The sequence below is a fragment of the Periplaneta americana genome, chromosome 3 (genome assembly GCF_040183065.1).
Source record: "Periplaneta americana isolate PAMFEO1 chromosome 3, P.americana_PAMFEO1_priV1, whole genome shotgun sequence".
Classification (NCBI taxonomy): Eukaryota; Metazoa; Arthropoda; class Insecta; order Blattodea; family Blattidae; genus Periplaneta; species Periplaneta americana.
In genome coordinates this window covers 25,777,888-25,796,228 of record NC_091119.1, presented here as the reverse complement: position 1 = coordinate 25,796,228, position 18,341 = coordinate 25,777,888, and the positions used below count along the sequence as shown (strand labels likewise).

General features: G+C 34.7%; 1 protein-coding gene across 16 annotated transcripts in view; it reads right to left on the bottom strand.

Annotated features, from left to right (window-relative positions):
- Positions 1-18,341, bottom strand: part of Rim (Rab3 interacting molecule) — a 513,404-nt gene that overhangs the window by 44,014 nt on the left and 451,049 nt on the right. For 10 of the 16 annotated variants that reach the window (XM_069820175.1, XM_069820163.1, XM_069820164.1 and 7 more), the window contains 2 exons: positions 17,081-17,220; positions 13,608-13,983 (listed from right to left, as the gene is read on the bottom strand). In XM_069820175.1, the coding sequence (XP_069676276.1) occupies positions 13,774-13,983; positions 17,081-17,220 (350 nt within the window). In that variant the 3' untranslated portion in view covers positions 13,608-13,773. The remainder of the gene's footprint in view (positions 1-13,607; positions 13,984-17,080; positions 17,221-18,341) is intronic. The other 6 variants (XM_069820168.1, XM_069820167.1, XM_069820172.1 and 3 more) reach the window with 1 other exon arrangement.

Sequence of the window (18,341 nt, the reverse complement as noted above, 5' to 3'; positions counted from 1 at the left end):
TTACTCAAAATATATATATATATATATATATATATAGTATAAGCTTCAAATTAGAGTGTGTTAATTGGATTTTTCACAGCAAAATGAATCTTCAAGATGCAGTTTTTCTCAAAACTCTAAATTCTGAGTTGTTTCCCTTTTGAACTGGGCCATTGAAATGTACAAGTGTGTTACTTTAAGTCCATATTAAGACTGGACGAAATAAAGAAAATAAATAGGCCTACGCTCTCTTTATAAACTTCTAACTGGAGGGAAAGGGATATAATATTTTCAAATCAAAGTTTCGGTTTAAAATATGTAATTATCGTATTACAGAACTCAATCACGAATGGAAATAAGTATCCATTCTACCTATGCACCCTATTATCAATATGTATGTTTAATTTTTCCCTTAAGAAATTGAAAATATCTTAAATCACTTGCTGAATTTCTCTTGAAAACAAACAGATGTCTCTTCCTAATAATAAGAGTCAAAAACTGAAATAATTACATTTTTTATAATCACAAAATAGCAAGCTTATAAAGTTTTAATTAGTTATTTAGTAACAATAACAATAATAATAATAATAATAATAATAATAATAATAATAATAATAATAATAATAATAATAATAATAATAATATACTAAAAACTGTGATTAGATATAACATGCTTTAAAATTTACACGATGCTGAAGCATGTATGACAACTACAACCTAATTATATAACACCATTTTGGAAGAATTTAGAAATAGGTTAGGATTAAATGGGTCCGTCTAATGCTTATATATTAATATTGTATCGATATATTACAATTTATTGATCATGAACGTTTTCGGCACATATATGTGCCATCTTCAGATGTTAAAAGATAGTCTAAATACATACCTGATAATGCCATAATGGTAAAACATAAGTAACAGCGACATAACCGTTATATACTATTCAAATGACCTTATGATTACAATGTTCACAGCGTTATTAATTACACACTATCCCTTCATAATGAATTAAGCACACATACTGAATAAAACAATTAAAAACAGAGATTTAAAAACATTAGCTTTGGCAATAGCAGATAATGCTTGATAGATTCAAAATGAATGTCATTAATGCAATCACTTAATTGCATTATAAATACCACGTTAAGATAATTAGATCTGATCATAATAACTAAAACAGATTATAACCATGAGCTATGACATACTGGCAGGTAATGCTCGATAAAATTGACAAATAAATGTCATAATATCACTTACTTTTTTACATTTTAATAAAACACGTTTTATCGAGCATTACCTGCCAGTATGTCAAAGCTCATGGTTATATTCTGTTTTAGTTATTATGATCAGATCTAATTATCTTAACGTGGTATTTATAATGCAATTAAGTGATTGACATTAATGACATTCATTTTGAATCTATCAAGCATTATCTGCTATTGCCAAAGCTAATGTTTTTAAATCTCTGTTTTAATTGTTTTATTCAGTATGTGTGCTTAATTCATTATGAAGGGATAGTGTGTAATTAATAACGCTGTGAACATTGTAATCATAAGGTCATTTGAATAGTATATAACGGTTATGTTGCTGTTACTCATGTTTTACCATTATGGCATTACCAAGTATGTATTAAGACTATCTTTTAACATCTGAAGATGGCACATATATGTGCCAAAAACGTTCATGATCAATAAATTATAATATATCAATACAATATTAATAGATAAACATTAGATGGACCCATTTAATCCTAACCTATTGTACTTTGCTTATCGGTCAAACTTCAACAAAATGAAAAAAAAAAAAAAATTAGGAAGCTGTTCTTAATTGAACGTGTTTTTTTTTTGGGGGGGGGGGGGAATAATATTAGTATTTTAATTCTGTTTAATATACAGGAATAAAGTTAAATGAAGTTGTTAATTATATGAAAGTAAAAAGTTGCTACATTAAAATCAATCTAGCAAACAATTTCTTTCCTTAATGTTAAGAGAGTTTGGTGTTTGGAAACTATTTCTTTCAAGCCAATAACATGTATTTCGTTCCTGTTTACTCTGAGTTGCAATGTTTACAGATGGAATCAGTATACTGTATAAGTGTTGTATAAGTGAAGTGTGTCTATATACAGCATGCAATTTGCAAGACTCATAAAAATTTAACTACATTTCTTCAAACAAATGCAATACAGTGCTACCACTATACTGGACTTGGAAAGGAAAATGAAAAATTCGTTGTAATAATAAATATGTAATTTTGATACACAGCATTTTTATATATATAAAATATATGAAATAGAAAATATTACTGGAAGGACTATATCAAAATTTTATTGTATATATAAAAGTGCCGAATTATTACCTATAATTTCAAACCTTTGATATAGTTATATGTATTATACACAGAACTTGGCTGCACACCATTTCTATCATACGCAAGTGAATGAAAAAGCTGAAATAGTATTTTACTCTGATATTATCACAAAGTACCGATATTCAGTTTTTTTTTAAGTTTTTATTTTAGTAACTAATGTTTCAGACACAGCCAAACTATGAACTATATAAAACTGTACATGTAATAGTAACAATTTTAGTAATGTTAATCACAGCTAATATTTTTTTTATGATTCATCATAGTTCTTCACCACCCCCACCTACCACACCTATGAGAAAGGAGGTGATACTAATAAGGTTGCTTATTATTCAGAAACTCTCTGTGACACAGAATTCTCAACTGATCTCTTCCAGGAAGCCATTTTTTTTATGTCTTCAACAACAACTGAATAGACTACAGTGGACTTTATGTTGTCAGCAAACAGCCGGATACATTAAGAAGATTGATTGATTCAGGCAGGTTTTAATCATTAGTAACTACAGTCACGATGCAGTTATTCCCGGCGTGACTCCTCCTCTTTGCTTACGTTTTAGGAAGTGAAGGCTCTATAAAGTCTAAATAGGTAGTATCGTTCGCCATTTTTGTTCTTTCGTTGCCGAGCTACCAGATGAGGAATCTATTTGCTACACCGTTAAACTTTATCATGTCATAGCTCCCATGACAATAAATCAAACGCACTGTAATTGAGCAAATAATTGAGCAGCAAATAACATCCTCATGTGCTTTCTGCGAACGCCAACGAAAGAGTCAAAATGGCGGGCGATTATATTAAGTATTTATCGAGCTTTAGGAAATGCATGACGTCATCATCATCGAATCACAAGACGCACATGTTTAAATGTAGCCGACCTGCAACGTGATTGGCTGCCGGAAATTAGAGCGATGGGACTATAACTATAAACATAAAGTCTCCATGAACAATTGACTAATTCATTCAAGCACTCAGTGAAATTCAAAGCAAACTTTGAATATGTAGCAACAAATTGATCACATTAACAATAAAAAGTTGTGTGTGTGTGTGCGCATGCCTATAATTGCTATTAAGATGAGAAATAAAGTCAGTATTGTAATAATATCTTATTTAATATGAAATCCCCGAAACTCCTTCTAGAATGGAAAAATTACATTGATATTTTTGGGACATTGGGACGAGTAAATACTGTTTATTGTTTTTTTTTTTCACAAAAAATAATAAACATTTAGTTCTTGAGAACATTTAATAATACTTTGAAATCGTTTCATTTTGTATGCACCAAGAAGTTGCTGTGGTAATGAAACACTTCAATTTAGCAAGGAATATAATGTACATTAAAAGTCTGAATTTTCATCATCGTCGGTGAATTTCTGAATCATGTGTAACTCTATTCTATTTTGTTGTGCAACTATCTTGAATCTCTCAAGCACAATCGTCTTATTCTCTTTAATATGACGTAAAATAATAGGAAACTATTTGAATGTATCTCAAGAATTTCTACATCATGTACATATTTACATAGCTAATAGATTAAGAGGATGCTTCGTAACATGTGATATCCAATTCAGGAATGTATTCAATTCGCATACAGCAAACTTATCCCTGAAATTGATGCTAATCTTTAAAGAAAGTGTTCAAAAAGAGTTCATTGTGCCTTAATACAAGTCCTGCAATGTCTCATCACACATCTCCTCATATGTTAAAAAGTTCCAGATGTTTAGAAATACTCTTTTGGGTACCGTAAACTGGGGTTACTTTGAACACAGAGGAAACTTTGAACATTTTTTCAGAAAATCATATTTAGGTTTCTACATGCTGCACTTATTATAGATGGAGGTAAATTATAATAAAAATCATCTCATACCAAATTTACCTCCATCGAACAAGTGTAGCATCTAGAAACCTAAATATGATTTTCTGAAAAAATGTTAAAAGTTTCCTCTGTGCTCCAAGTAACCCCAGCTTACGGTATTATGCCAGGCATTTGACAATAAAGTCATTTGACCTCTTGCACTCCAATATTTTTCAAAGATATTATCATGATCAGCCACTGAAGCACAGATTTTGAGGTGTTCCGAATCCATTTCTTGGTTTGAGTTACACAATGGGCAGTTAGGGGACTGATATATTCCAATTCTATGCAGGTGTTTCGCCAAACAGTCATGGCCTGTTGCCAATCTAAATGCAGCTACAGACGATTTTCGTGGTAAATCGGGAATTAACTGTGAATCATGATGCAGAGAGTTCCATTTTTTCCCTTGAGATTGTGTTATCAAATTTTGTTTGTTGAAGTCTAAGTATGTAGATTTAATAAATCTTTTCACAGAGTAATACGTAGATTTAGTAACAGATCTGTAAGTAGCAGTGCTCCCTTCTTTGCTAAAGCATCCACATTCTTTTAGGTATTATACATTGTCCTGTAACTTAACATTTACAACGCTTCGTAACTTCTTTTTCAATCATGAGGTATTCTCTTGGTACAAAATACGCTCTCTGAAAAAAGGTCCAGTTTCAACATTCCATTCCATATTTCAATGACTATTTCCTTCATATTTTTTTGTAATTTCAGCCAGCTGAACGCAGCAGATTCAGCATCAATTTGCGACTATCGCAATTGTTTTGAGTTTCTTCCAGAAAATATTCAAAAAGCTGTTCCTTAAAATCGTACTTCGGGTGATATCCATTGGTTTTGAGTAAAATTCAACTGGTTCTGAGTAAAACTATAGTTGTTGGATTTTACAGGGATTTATATTTTTATTTAGTCGGTTATTTAACGAAGTTGTATCAACTACTAGGTTATTTAACATCAATGGAATTGGTGATATAGCAAGATGGTATTTGGCGACAGGAGGCCAAGGATTTGCCATAGATTACGGTATCTGACATTGACCTTGTGGTTGGGGAAAACCTCTGAAAAAACCCAACCAGATAACCAGCTCAAGCAGGAATCGAACATACACCCGAACGTAACTCCGAATCAAAAGATAAGCGCCTCTGCCACTTTAGCTAAGCTACTGGTTTCAGGGATTTGCATTTTTCGAATGGAGTCAAGAACCGGTACAGAAGGGTGAGGGTTGTGAATGGAAATTTCACCCAAAAGTGGGTTGCATCTTGAATAAGTTTGGGAACCACAGTTCTAGAGAATATGCTAAAGTATAGTAGTAGTAGTAGTAGTAGTAGTAGTAGTAGTAGTAGTAGTAGTAGTAGTAGTAGTAGTATATCCTTTCACTCCTTATGTGGAGCATAGGGCCTCAGTGAGAACCTTCCAATGGACACGATATGCTGCCGTAGCCTTCACTTCTCTCCAGACTTTCCCACACTTTCTCACTTCTTCATTAACCATTCTTCTCCATGTCCCTCTTGGTCGCCCCACCTTCCTAGCTCCTTGGGAATTCCATTCCAATGCTTGTCTTTCTATAGCCTCATTAGGTTTTCTCAGTGTATGTCCTATCCACCTCCATTTCCGTCTTTTAATTTGAATATCTATTGGTTCTTCTTCTGTTAGTATCCATAAATTTTCGTTACTTATTATCATTGGCCAGTAGATATTTAAAATCTTCCTCAGACACCTGTTCATAAAGGATATGCTAAAGTATAATATGACCTAATTTTCTATTTTAATTTAGAGTGTGCTGTATTTCAAATCAGGTTTCTTTCTTTGTCTGTACCTGTAGATATTTTTCACGAAAATGAACATTTACAATAACAACTTATCCATCTTACAGCCTCTGTTATGTTCCATATATTGCAGATTGCTGTACAGGACAATGATAAGTATAAAGTAACTTTCTATGTTAAATAAAATCAGATTATTCAAATTTGTTCAAATCTTCAATTTCCTACAATTAATAATGTTCACGGGCCTACTGGAGCCAGAATTCATTGCCAACTGTTCTCTACCTATCTCACTCTAGGCAACAACCATACACCTTTTGATGGAGAAGTAAGAGCCATATGTACGGCTGTGAAACAACTGTTGTGCAGGTCCTTCCCATTTCCAAACATTGTCCTCCTCAGTGACCCAAAAGCAGCGATATCTGCAATTGGAAACTACTTATTACAACCAGCTAATGATGACATTCAACAATGCAGAGAAGACATCAAGAAACTAAATAAAATTGTACATCTGCAATGGATACCTTCTCACTGCGGTATTGCAGGGAATGAAGCAGCAGACTTTTTGGCAAAGAAAGGAACAACTATCCCCCTTTCATATTCTAACATGCTGCCATTCCATAGAGCATCTACAAATATAAGCAGTCGAGTGAGACAATGTTTCCAGAAGAGTTTGGAGGACCAAATTAAAGATAAACCCTGGAAGGACGCACTAAACTCCACTCTCCCCGAATGGCCCAGAAGAGAAGCTGTTGTGACGTTCCGCACCGCAGTAGGTCATGACTGTCTGGCTAATCACCTCCACCGCCTGAGTGTATTATCCAGCCCCCATTGCATGCTCTGTAGATGTTCCGACACCATGGACTCAAACCACATTAAGACTTGTCCAGCACTTTCATCTGTCAGCTTTGTTTATAGGTACTGGGAGGCCAGAGAAAGAATGCAGCAGTGCTGACATCCTCTCCTTCGTAGTTTCACTTGCACATTGTTCACTTTATTTCGTTTTCTTTCATTTTAGTTTCTATTGCCATTGTATGGCCAGATTCTAGTCAAGTGCCACTGCATTGAATAAAAAAAATTATAATAATGTTTTAAGAGTGATGGAAAGGGCTCCAGACAAATTTACCACTTTAGCAAGTTCTACTTTGTGGTCACATGTTCTACAGGTCAACATCTCCATTGAGATAGCAATCTCTCTGTGAAATGCTTTGTAAGGAGACTGAGGAGACCATAGAGTTCTCTGACGAACAAAGCAGGAAAGGAAATTATATAAATCATAAGGGAATACAAAAAATTATATACTCTGTAGTATATATGGCACTGAAGAACAGATGGACCCTAAGAAAGCAGAATGAACTTTTTTGAAGAACAAATCATAAATGATCATGTTGGCAAGTGCTCGATGAGATGGAAAAAAAGTAAACTGTGCATTCAGAGATTTATGAAACTTTGTAAACAAGACAGAAGGTGCAAAGATACCGTTTGTAGAGAACTAATTTTTGTCCACAACAGATTCTAAAGTGGTACATACATGAAGGGTTCAGAGCCATAGTAGGCCAAGCGCCATTTATTAAAAATGGAGAAGGCAAGGGTTAAAGTTAAGTGAATACCATAGTTTAATGAAGATTGACATATCATTTAGTTTTAATGTATATACTTTATATTACTTGCTATATGTTTCCATTGAATTATGGTAATAACTTCATTTTAACCTTTGTTTTCTACGGTTTTAGTAAATGGCACTTGGCCCACTATGGTTCTGAACCCTTCATATAGCGACATCAGTTACAATCCATACTGCTGATCAGCAACTGACTGTTGGCTTGCCATAGTCATTATGAAAGAAGTTATTCTGTTTCAAACACATTAACCCAATCAATTTCCTTTTTTATTAATAGTCGTAAATGTTCATGTTTGAAATTAAACATGTTATACGTTGACAATGGAAATATTCTCTAGTATAAGTATTTAATACAAAATGTTTATTTTCAGTCAATGACTTAACTTTCTATATATGTGAGGTGCGAGTCCTTACATTACATAATTTTAATATTGTATGAACGTTTTCGTCAGTTTCATACCAACATCATCAGATACAACATTTTATACAACAATATCATCTCTAATAAGTACATATGTCTCTACAACCAAAATACAATATACCGGTATCTTAATGGGCATACAACATGATAAAAACAACATAATTTAAGACATCGATATATCTCTTTTCTTGTGTCATTACACCCTACTGTCAATTGATTAAAAAGCACACGTGTGATTACAATACATGTACATATATAAAATTGGAGGTCTTCACTGATAAAATAATGAAAATAAAATCTATATACAGTGAAATCTGTTCAAGACGGAAGTGACAGGGTCCTAATTTTTTTTCCGTTGTGGACAGGTTTCCGTATTATTCAGGTGTGACATTAAAATAGAATATTTTGTCATTCATATACATGAAAAACAAAATGGCATGCCGCAAATTGCAAGAAATACAAAATATTCCATTTAACACTAATCACATTAAATCAGCTTTCTGTCGCTCATTACGTTGGTGAATCATCTTGATTAAAATCTTATTTTCTGTATAAATATTATCGTAACTCACTCATTAGTCATTAAACATTACTAAAGTTTACTATCTCATTCAATTTAATATCTAACACTATACTCTAATACTTTACTGCATATCACTGCACATTATTAATTAATTGGACTAAGAGCCATCTATTAGAAGCCTTGAATTCTGGTTTATTTAATTTCTTTCCCAGTTCAATAGCTTGCTTTGCAGAATAGATCCAGAAATTGGCTTGTTCTTCGAAAGTTCATGAAGAACTCACTCTCACAACAGTTCATTTATTTTCACATAAACAGTTGCTTTCTGGTTCTTTTTGAGTCACCAATATCAGCCGCAAGCCACTCACTCATTGTGATCTTTAATTTTTAAAGTGTCACACCTAAGTTTTCCACAACTCAACTTCAACATTAATTCACATAGACTTTGTTTCTAATTTTCCTTTATCTCGATAACTTTTACTTCATCACTTAATGTTAATGTCACATTTTATGCAACTTTTTTTTTTTTTTTTACCTGGAAATCACTACACTTGCGCTCTGTTTAGCTACGACAGTAAACGGGTGTGAAGCATTGAAAATGTTTGAAGGGACTTGTCTGCCTAGTCAACAGGGTAATAAAATTTATGACCGACAGGGCAACACACCCTCGTACTTAAAATTTTGCAAAGAAAACTTGTTTTTATCTTAGTGACCTACATATTTCGTATATTCCTTGAAATTACACGCTGTTTCAAAATATAGTTACAAAATATAGTATGTCCAAAATATTGTTTCCATTTTGAACAGTAGCAGACAGTTTCCGTTTCCGCATTGGACAGTTCCGTTTTATTCAGGAAAAATTACACATAATACATACAAATTTCGCCAGGACCAATAAATTGTTCCGAAATGGACAGGATTCCGGATTATTCAGGTTCCGATTTGAACAGATTTCACTGTACTATATTATGTGAAGAGATGCATTACAGTCTTTGATCTATTAGCTGATTTGTTTGTGCCCATGTTCTTGTTTTCTCACTACTACACGTCTTTTCAACGTCCAAAGATGTATAATATAATCTCAACAAATATATATTATTATATTATTACGATGTACCGAAGTACACATGATATTTCTTTGCAGAAATTCTGCGTCATCATATGATGAAGGATGAGTGGAACAGAGAAAAATTCTCTCCGGCACAGGGATTTGAACCCGGGCTTTCAGCTCTACGTGCTGACGCTCTATCCACTAAGCCACGCTGGATTCCCATCCCAATGTCGGATTGAGAATTTTTCTGTGTTCCACTCATCTTTCATCATATGATGATGCAGAATTTCTGCATGGAAATATCATATGTACTTCAGTACATCATCATCATCATCAACAATACTATTTGGGCCCATTGGCCCGTATCGTCTCCATAGCAATATTAAAATTGGTCTTTCCAGCGTTTTCTAGGGCGTCCGATTCGTCTTCTCCCTTGGGGTTTATAATGGTGTAGTCGGTATGGAATGCGAGTTGGTTCCATCCTACATATATGTTCATGCCATTTATTCCTATATTCTGTGATAGTTTCTATAATATTTGGCATATTTAGTTCCTGTCGTATGTCTTCATTTCGCTTGTGGTCCAATAAGCTATATCCTGCTATTGGCCTTAGCAGTCTCATTTCAGCTGCTTCTATTCTCTTCATTTGTTGAGTTGTCATACACCATGTTTCGGATCCATAGGTTAATGTTGGAATCGCCATTGTTTTGTAAAATTTTAAAATTGTGTCAGTCCTAACTTTCTTCTTTAGAGTTCTTTTTATCGTGCCAATTAACTGCTGGAATTTAGAGAGCTTCCTATCTATGTCGTTAATTTGTTCATATAATATCATGCAGCCTAGGTAATTGAAACAGTTCACTTGCTCTATGATTTCATTATTAATAATTATTTTTGTTCTTAATGGTGTTGTTCCCTTAAAACCCATCACTTTAGTCTTTTTAGTAGATATCTGAAGATCATATTCTTTGGCGATGCAGTTCAGTTTAAACAAAGCTTGTTGGAGGTCATCTTCTGTAGTTGTAAATATAGCCTGATCATCAGCAAACAATATTGTATTTAGAGGTGTATTGGTTCGGTTAAAAATTGTTTCCATATGTAATAGCCACCTTCTGGTGACGTCGTCAATGTATAAATTAAATAAAACAGGTGATAAAGAACACCCTTGTCGAACACCTCGTGTTATTTCTTTGCTTTCTTCGCTTATTCCATTCTTTAGTTTAATTCTAATTTTAGTGTTACTATATAAGCCTTGTATTACCCTTATTAGATGATCTGGTATTCCTTTAGATCTCAATACTTCCCATACTTCAGTACATCATAATAATATATCGTCGCCTGAATGCAAGAACTAGGTAACTTGATTTTTCATATTTTGTGACATTGCCTATTTACTTATTTATTGCATTAAGGAATATGCCTCGTTTTCATTTACCTATTTGTTATATTGGAAAATAGATGTCGCTGGTATCGTTCGATCAGTTATCTAGATCCTAGATTACATTTTGTGCGATTTTTGCTATGCTATAAAAGAGGTAACTAAAAAACGCAAATTTCGAGTTACCTAGTTCTTGCGTTCACGGGACGATATGATATGCGAAAAATAATCACTTAGTGATTTAAGACGGCGCTCACTCTGTCGGATCCCGACCACTTAGTCACTCATAACGAGTGCACCTCAGCACATGTGTGGACATTGTGCCACTGTCATACATCTATGACGCAGTGCATGAGGGTAGGCCACTAGAGAGAACCCAAGAGGTGGAGAGGATTCAATCTGACATCGGGATGGGAATCCGATGTGGCTTAGTGGATAGAGTGTCAGCTGAAAACCCGGGTTCAAATCCCGGTGCCGGAGAGAGTTTTTCTCTGTTCCACTCATCCTTCAACAACAACTATAGTTTTACTCAGAACGAGTGGAAGTTTACTCAAAACCAATGAATATCACCCGAAGTACGATTTTAAGGACCAGCTTTTTGAGAATTTTCCAGAAGAAACTCAAAACAATTGCGATAGTCGCAGATTGATACTGAATCTGCTGCGTTCAGCTGGCTGAAATTACAAAAAAATATGAAGGAAATAATCATTTAAATATGTACCTACTGATGGCATGTTGAAACTTGACCTTTTTTTTTTTCGGAGAGCATAGACCAATTTTGTATCAAGAGCCGAAAATCGAAAAATCGAAAGAGAATTTGGAGGACAAATTTAAAAGGTACGCAAAACGCGTCCTTGCAAGGGGTTGGGGGCTGTACAAAACTAAATATGTGAGCTCCAAGCCTGTTGGCCACTAGTCTCACTCCGGGTTATGCTGCTCCCCTGAGGGAGCTCTAGAAAATTTTGAAGGGGAAGCCGAAATTGGACGTAACCTCTTAGGTACCACATACGCGAGGGGGACTGAGATTTGATCAAGTGATCACGGAACGGGGCGAGGAGGAGTTGGCTGGTGTTTGCCGTTAGGATGGCAAGACGCTGTCATCTGTTGTTCGATGACAAAGCATGTGAAGGCCGTCGGAAGAAGCGCCGTGAAATCTAAATCTGCAATTTGAGAGGTCCCTGTCCTTTCAATTTGCGACTAATTGAGTGACCTCGTATATTTAATAGACAATTTATAGTATCTGAACTAGGGCATACGTCATTTATAATAAGGGGGGAATATATATGGGGAAGGGCATATAGGTCCGTGGCCCATTTCTTATAGGGCTCATCCCGACATTTGTCTTACGCCTGAGGAAAACCACGGAATACCTTAGGCAAGATGAGTTGTCTCATGTATAAGAGACTAGCCAATTTGGCTATTATGTAGGAGGTGTATCAAGAGAATATGTCATAATGAATAAATTGAGGTTATGCCTTGAAACCTAATTATATATGTACATGTATTGTAATCACACATGTGCTTTTTAATCAATTGACAGTAGGGTGTAGTCACACAAGAAAAGAGATATATTGATGTCTTAAATTATGTTGTTTTTATCATGTTGTATGCTCATTAATATATAGTGTATTTTGGTTGTAGAGACATATGTACTTACTAGAGATGATATTGCTGTATAAAATGTTGTATCTGATGATGTTGGTATGAAACCGACGAAAACGTTCATACAATATTAAAATTATGTAATGTAAGGACTCGCATCTCACATATATAGAAAGTTAAGTAATTGACTGAAAATAAACATTTTGTATTATATATCATAGACTTTCCTGAAAATTAATCAAAATGAATTGCAAAAATATATATAAGTATTTAATTTTGGTTTAATGGAAATATAATTAATTGATGAACTAGTGGACTTACTCGTGTTAAATATGTAATATTTGTCCGGCTTACAGCTGTTTCAGTGCTTCACGCACCATCATCAGAGCCTACTAGATCGCGGTGTCATCTCGAACTTCTCTGCCTGTTAAGAGGGTGTGTTTTATTGTTGGGAGGTGTTGAAGTGTGGAGTCAAACAACAATAAACCACCTCCCAACAATAAAACATACCCTCTTAACAGGCAGAGAAGTTCGAGATGACGCAGCGATCTGGTAGGCTCTGATGATGGTGCGTGAAGCACTGAAACAGCTGTAAGCCGGACAAATATTACATATTTAACATGATTAAGTCCACTAGTTCATCAATTAATTATATTCAAGTGTTAAAAGTGGTGTACGCTAGATTCAAAATGGATAATGGAAATATATTCTAATCCATACTTTGAAATGTTTCATTTCCGTTGGTGTGCAGCCCCTATTTAATTTATATAAATTAATTTTCGTTGGTGTGCAGCCCCTCTGTTAACATACAAATTCTAATAATTGCAAGATCTGATGTCCTCCCTTTTATGTCAAAATTTCACAGGCAATTGATGCACTCAAGTTCTACTTATTGGAACAGATGCAGATATAATGTAAAAGTGATCATTAATTTGCTGTTTGAATGTCTAGTTACCTGCTTCCTTTGTAACAAATTAATTAATTGGAAGAGGTCCTTCACAACAAGTAAGACAGGAGGATCATCGATCGATTGAGGTGTTTATGGTTAGAATACCTACTGATTAGTAAATGACGGCTTCATCGAGAGCAGGCGATGGACGATAAGTTCTCAGTCAGGCAATTTGCTAGTGAGTGCAGGTGTGTAGGTGGTGGTGGTGGGGGGAAGTGGCGTGGGTTACTGCAGTAGAAGTAGTAGTATCAGTAGAGTAGTAGTGGTGATCTAGGCTAGTGACTGGTGAGGGAGTCTAGGCTAGCCAGAGAGCTGCGTCGAGACAGGCCGAGCGAGGGAGGCCCACTAACCAATGAGGTCGTTCCAAACAACTTGTACCAGCCAATCACAATGTTGGAGAGGTTCAGGTCATCCAACATAATCTGAGCAACACCCATGAAGACTTTCTTGCCCTCTATGCGCCCATAATCACCCCAAACGGTCACCTGTAAACAGAGGGCAAATGTATGATCATGTAAGCCATAAAATTCTGTGATCTTCATTTTTTATATACAGGTGATTCACGAGGATTTATCGTCCCCTTATGGAGCTTATTTCTGAAGACATTCTGAGCAAAAAATGTCATATAAACATTTGTCCTATTCTCAATACTTTCAGAGTTAACACCAATTTGAATTTGTTAGTAAAATACCATTATTCTTGAGTTTCAAGTGTAAAATAATATTACAGATATAGAATGAACTATTCAGGAGTATAATGGCAGTTGACACTAGACATATACGTCAACATATATGCCTAACTTGGGGTCAGGCCACAAAGGGAAACACTGAAGGAGGAAGGTTCGATCCGGTGCTCTGAGTTGAATTCAGCATAGCTCAGTGGTCAGAGCGCTTGGTACGTAGAACCAAGGACCCGGGTTCGATCCCCGGCGCCAGAGCGAATTTTTCTCCTCAAATATTAATTGTCAAAAAATTAAATTAAATTATGTTTTATTTAACAATGCTTGCAACTGCCGAGGTTATATCAATGTTGCTGCTGTGCCGGAATTCTGTTCTGCAGGAGTTCTTTTGCATGCCAGTAAATCTACTGACATGAGCCTGTCGCATTTAAGCACACTTAAATGCCATCGATCTGGACTGGGATCGAACCTGCAATCTCAGGCTCAGAAGGCCAGCACTCTACCGACTGCACCACTCAGGCTGACTCAGACAAGAAAAGTTTAATATAGTTTTGCTCGTATTTGCTCCCTTTTCGGGGAAAAAATTATTTTATATGATATATATCATAGCATATTTTGGGAAAGCTACTGAATTAATTCCCAATACGCTCAGTTGATTTAAGAGAGCGGTGTATTATGGTAATAAACGATAGAAAGAATTTTAGTTCTGACCTTTAATTATGCAGAAATTTGATACGAACAAATGAAGGGTTGGCGGGAAAAACGATGAGGTTCCATAAAATGAAATTTTTTAGTTAGAGGTGCTATCTATTGGATTACGTTGAGAATTAATAGAGGGTTACATGGTTATTACAAAATCTCCACGTGCAATAAAAAAAATTAAAAGTAATGACATAATGCATACGAATTAAGGCAGAGTGTTTTAAAGTTTAAAATTCATTTTTCTCTAAAGTTTCTTATTTGGACCCTCATCGTTCTTCCTGCCAACCCTTCAAATGTATTTTTTCGTTCTGCAAAGGAATTTTAAATCGTAATACACTCTGACAACGCTGTTAAGTTTATTGCCTGGAGAGAGGCATATATACATAGGCCTAAGTACCCTGAACAGCTCGCTTGTGCGAGGGATGGGTGAGACAACGAGAAATGTGAACATAACATACACAATTGCTTTTAAAGATGGCTCACGAAATTTGATTTCTTATAAGTAAGTTCACCGGTTATCACTTTAATAATTAAAGGCTGATCCAAAAAAAAATGTTTAAATCTGCCACATTGTCACAGTCTGGGCGGTCAGTTTTGCCACATTAGGAAGTTCACACGAACTTTCATTTTCAGTGAATATTCGAACCTAAAATTAGTGTATTATTTGTGTTGTGTCATGTGTTTAAATAAAGAAAATCCACACAGTTTTTATGTTTATTTAGTTATGTTCGGGCCTTCAGTGTTGCCACATTAGCAAGTTCGCACTAACTTTCATTTTCAGTGAATATTCGAACCTAAAGTTAGTGTATTATTTGTGTTGTGTCATGTGTTTAAATAAAGAAAATTCACACAGTTTTTATGTCTATTTAGTTATGTTCGGGCCGTCAGTGTTGCCACATTAGCAAGTTCGCACTAACTTTCATTTTCAGTGAATATTCGAACCTAAATTTTGTGTATTATTTGTGTTATGTGATGTGTTTAAATAAAGAAAATCCACACAGTTTTTTATGTTTATTTAGTTATGTTCGGGCCTTCAGTGTTGCCACATTAGGAAGTTCGCACTAACTTTCATTTTCAGTGAATATTCGAACCTAAATTTTGTGTATTATTTATGTTGTGTGATGTGTTTAAATAAAGAAAATCCACAGTTTTTATGTTTATTTAGTTATGTTCAGGCCGTCAGCGTTGCCACATTAGCAAGTTCGCACTAACTTTCATTTTCAGTGAATATTCGAACCTAAATTTTGTGTATTATTTGTGTTGTGTGATGTGTTTAAATAAAGAAAATCCAGTTTTTATGTTTATTTAGTTATGTTCAGGCCGTCAGCGTTGCCACATTAGCAAGTTCGCACTAACTTTCATTTTCAGTGAATATTCGAACCTAAAATTAGTGTATTATTTGTGTTGTGTGATGTGTTTAAATAAAGAAAATCCACACAGTTTTTATGTTTATTTAGTTATGTTCGGGCCGTCAGTGTTGCCACATTAGCAAGTTCGCACTAACTTTCATTTTCAGTGAATATTCGAACCTAAAATTAGTGTACAGTATTTTTTGTTATTGTGTGATGTGTTTTAATAATGAAAACCTACATAGTTTTTATGTTTATTCTGTTATGAATAAGTGATAGAGAAATAAGCTTCACTTGGCTGCAGTTTCAACATTTGTATGTGTATAGGTACCGGTATTTATTCAATTATCCGGAAAAATCTCGTATCTGGAACTAGTCTGGTCCCTTTGGTGCTGGTTAAGAGGGATTGTACTGTATTTTACTTTTTTGTCGCTTTTTATTAGAAGAATCATTTGCCAGAAATAATGATATTACTTACGGTTCACTCTGTATACATATATATAATATGATATGATTTTTAAGTTTATTTAAGCAAAATTAAAATAGATCGCAAGTAGTTAATATCATCAATGCTTCAGAACTTCAAATTTTTTTGTGACATTTTCTATCTCATAGACTACATAATTGTTATTTTTTATTAATGCTATTTAGCATAACAATTTACATTGTAATTTTCAATTACATAGTACTCCAAAATACGAAAAATTGACTTGATGTAGGGTATGCCATAAACAGTAGATTCTCTTTTCCCATCAACCCCCACAAAATGGAAGTTGCATAACTGCTTCAGTGCTACAAAGGAAATTTTGTAAAAGTATTTTGAAACTTTTGTACGTTCAAATTCTTAATTACCTGTAATATACAGCCTTGGAATGGTTCCCTAAACGCCAGCTGTTGTTGGTACAGTGGATCCAACGTTCTTCTTGCTGTTGCAGTCTTGGCTTTCGCTATGCACTTCTTTCCACTCACTAAATAAACCTTCACATATGGCGCTGCAAATAATAACAATAATGATGATGATGATAATAATAATAATAATAATAATATCAACAACAACGTTGTAAGTTACAAAATTTTCATTCTGCGTGTTTCCGTGTAATAATGTTGTATGTCATGTTACCTTGCTATACTCTTTGGCTTGCAACTGTCCATCAATGCAGTACGTGAAATTTGTCCACTCAAAAGTTTGCTACCCTATAAGAACAACGTTGTACGTGTACACATTTTTGCAGCTCCTGTAAATTTTACCAAATCGACCCTCCCAAATACCAACATTGTAACTCAATTTTTAATGGTTTTGAGCTATGCTAGTTAATATGGTTTTAAAATGTTTCTTTTTCTTCCAGTGCTATCATTGTAGCCCTAAACCTTCCCAATCGTATGTAAAATCTTATTGTTACTATTTGTATACACTGATTTACATGATCATTTTGAAACTTCATTTGCTTCTCCTGAAAAATGGAAGAAAGTGAGTTACAATGTTAATACTTGTGAGGGTCGAAATGTAACTTATAACGTTGTTCCAGCCGACGCTCCAATTATTGCAGTAGTTCTGTAATTTAAATTTTGTAAGATGCCCTTCTTGGAAATAACGAAACATCGTTTATTGCAGGCTTCTTTTATTTCCACTTAACTGTACTTGGCATTGGAAAGGGTCGTAATGTACCCCTCCCAAAAAGGCTCGATTTTCTTGGGAATTTCTGCTGTGAGTCGCCGTGCATTCTGGCTATGAGATCACTCACTACTGATCTGTCACCTCGTGCCACAGTTCAGCTGTCGTGTAACTCCTGACGCACATGACGTCATTTAAATTCGTTATCGGAGACAACACTATATGTAATTATCACTACAATTTTGGTTAAATTTGGTTGCAATGGAACCTTTTTCCCTTACAAATCTGTATGCAATGATTTTTATTTAAGTAGGTATGTATAAACACATGCTACTTCTAAATTACATTACTTTGTAATAACTATAATACTTAAATATGTATGACACGCAATTTTCAGTGAAGAAAAAGAGTTTCTAAATTATACTACAGTAAAACCCCGATAAGACGCTGTTCAAGGGACCGCGTGTAAACCGTGTATTAGGCGGGTATACTAATTTTGAC